Source organism: Galeopterus variegatus, unplaced genomic scaffold, assembly GCF_000696425.1.
Source record: "Galeopterus variegatus unplaced genomic scaffold, G_variegatus-3.0.2 Scaffold5001, whole genome shotgun sequence".
NCBI lineage: Eukaryota > Metazoa > Chordata > Mammalia > Dermoptera > Cynocephalidae > Galeopterus > Galeopterus variegatus.
In genome coordinates this window covers 7482-9407 of record NW_007731112.1, presented here as the reverse complement: position 1 = coordinate 9407, position 1926 = coordinate 7482, and the positions used below count along the sequence as shown (strand labels likewise).

The window sequence follows — 1926 nt, the reverse complement described above, 5'->3', positions numbered from 1 at the left end:
GTGATTATGAAAAAAATACTGATAAATTGAACTGATGTCTGTGAGACATTAACACATTCTCTCATTTTTCCATTGTGGTTATGTAGGTGAGACAGGCATTGGCAAATCCACATTGATGGATACTTTATTCAACACCAAATTTGAAAGTGACCCAGCTACTCACAATGAACCAGGAGTCCGGTTAAAAGCCAGAAGTTATGAGCTTCAGGAAAGCAATGTACGGCTGAAGTTAACCATCGTTGACACTGTGGGATTTGGAGACCAGATAAATAAAGATGACAGGTATATCTTGGTATTTTGTGGGATATAAATGGATGACAAGATAGCAGGATCCATCCGGGTGAATTCAAAGGCTAAATGTTTTTGGTCTTCTCTAGTTGTGGGGCTTGGTCCTCTATTGCCTAAAAGATATGGCATTCTTGTCCTCTGAGAAATTTTCTGGGAATGTTCTTCCTTGAGTCAGAATCAGACAACACAATTGATTCCAGCTCATATAAGCAGAAAAGGGATTTGCTAGAGGAAATAAGTTATCTCATGGCATTTTTCCAGGAAGGTCATAGAACCAGGTTTGGGAGCTTTTCTACCAGGAAAAGCAATACCCCACCACTCCTCAGAAGAGTTTTAGCAAAACCCCCTGACATCAACCACCTTAAACTGCTTGGTCCCCATGACACTGAGGGGAGGTCTTTAGAACCTCTGCCAAATCTGTCCCAGCTAACCAAATGCCTTCCCCACTGCTTACAAGAAGAACCCTTTTCCCTTTGCAGCCCCTGCCTGGGTTGCTCATTCCCTGCTTCCAGGTCTTGTATGGCTGCATCTGCTTGGCAGAAATTAAGCCACATCCAGAATACTAGCTGCAAGAGAGTCTGAGAGATGTGGCTTTTGTTTTTTTCCAACTCTGCAAAATAAGAAGGCATTAAAAAGTAAAAGGAGTTTAGAATGAGCATCTGCCACATTCTGCCTAGTCCCTGAGGCAGATTGGGATATTTGACTTAATACTCTAATTCTTACAAATTTGAATGAAAACTGAGAGTTGGTGTGATTTTGCATACAGCCTGGGATTTAGAAGACCAGTGTTTGTAGTCTGGCTTCTGCCAGTGAAAAGCCATGGGACTGTGGCCATGTATTTAACTTTAAGGGAATTATACTAGGTATTCTCTCAGGCCTCTTCCATTGTGATACTTCATGCATCCAATTCTTATGTGGAGGCCTAAGGAAGCGTATTGTGAAAGGTTAGGCCTGGAAGAGGGATGTGGTAGTAATAAAGAGTTATTTTGTATTTTAACAGTTTTTGACAAAAGTAATTATTAGTTCCTAAAACCCCACAGTGAAGAAAGAAAAGTCCTAGTCAGTTTCCATTTGCCACAGGATCTTAATATTGATAGCAGTGGTGTGGCGTGAGGCATTTATGAGTCGTTTGTGAAGTGTCTGGGTTTTCCTATAGGCCGTTCAAACTTAGGCAGCACTTTGGATGCAGAATCACCAACTCAAGTCTAAGTAATAATGACTGAGGTTCAAGTCAAACCTAATGAGGAATTCAGGTCAATGGATAAAGTTACCCTCTCTAAGCAGAGAGGATTTGTTAACTAATTAGGCAGTACTGTACATATGACAAAATTCTGTGTACATGTGGAATAAGGACATGTTTAACCTACTTAAGGAGCAACATATTTTTTAAGAAATTTTTTTTTTTTGTATTTTTTGTCTTTTTCCGTGTCCGGCAACGGATCGCAACCCTCAGTGTCGCGCCCGTACCGGACCGGGACCGGCAACAGGATCGCAACCCTCGGTGTCGCGCCCACACCTCACTCAGCCAGTGAGCGGGAACCGGTCTTTATGTGGGATCCGAACCCTCGGCGGGAGTGCTGCCACGCTCCCAAGCGGCGCACTGTAGCAGTGCACCACCGGGCCGGCCCATATTTTTTA

The 1926-nt window shown here is 42.9% G+C and overlaps 1 protein-coding gene across 1 annotated transcript in view; it reads left to right on the top strand.

Annotated features, from left to right (window-relative positions):
* Positions 1-282, top strand: part of LOC103604150 (septin-11-like) — a gene marked incomplete at its 3' end in the record, with an annotated part of 63501 nt that extends 63219 nt beyond the window's left edge. The window contains exon 4 of the mRNA XM_008588736.1: positions 87-282. Within this exon, the coding sequence (XP_008586958.1) occupies positions 87-282 (196 nt within the window). The remainder of the gene's footprint in view (positions 1-86) is intronic.
* Positions 283-1926: the final 1644 nt, after the last annotated feature.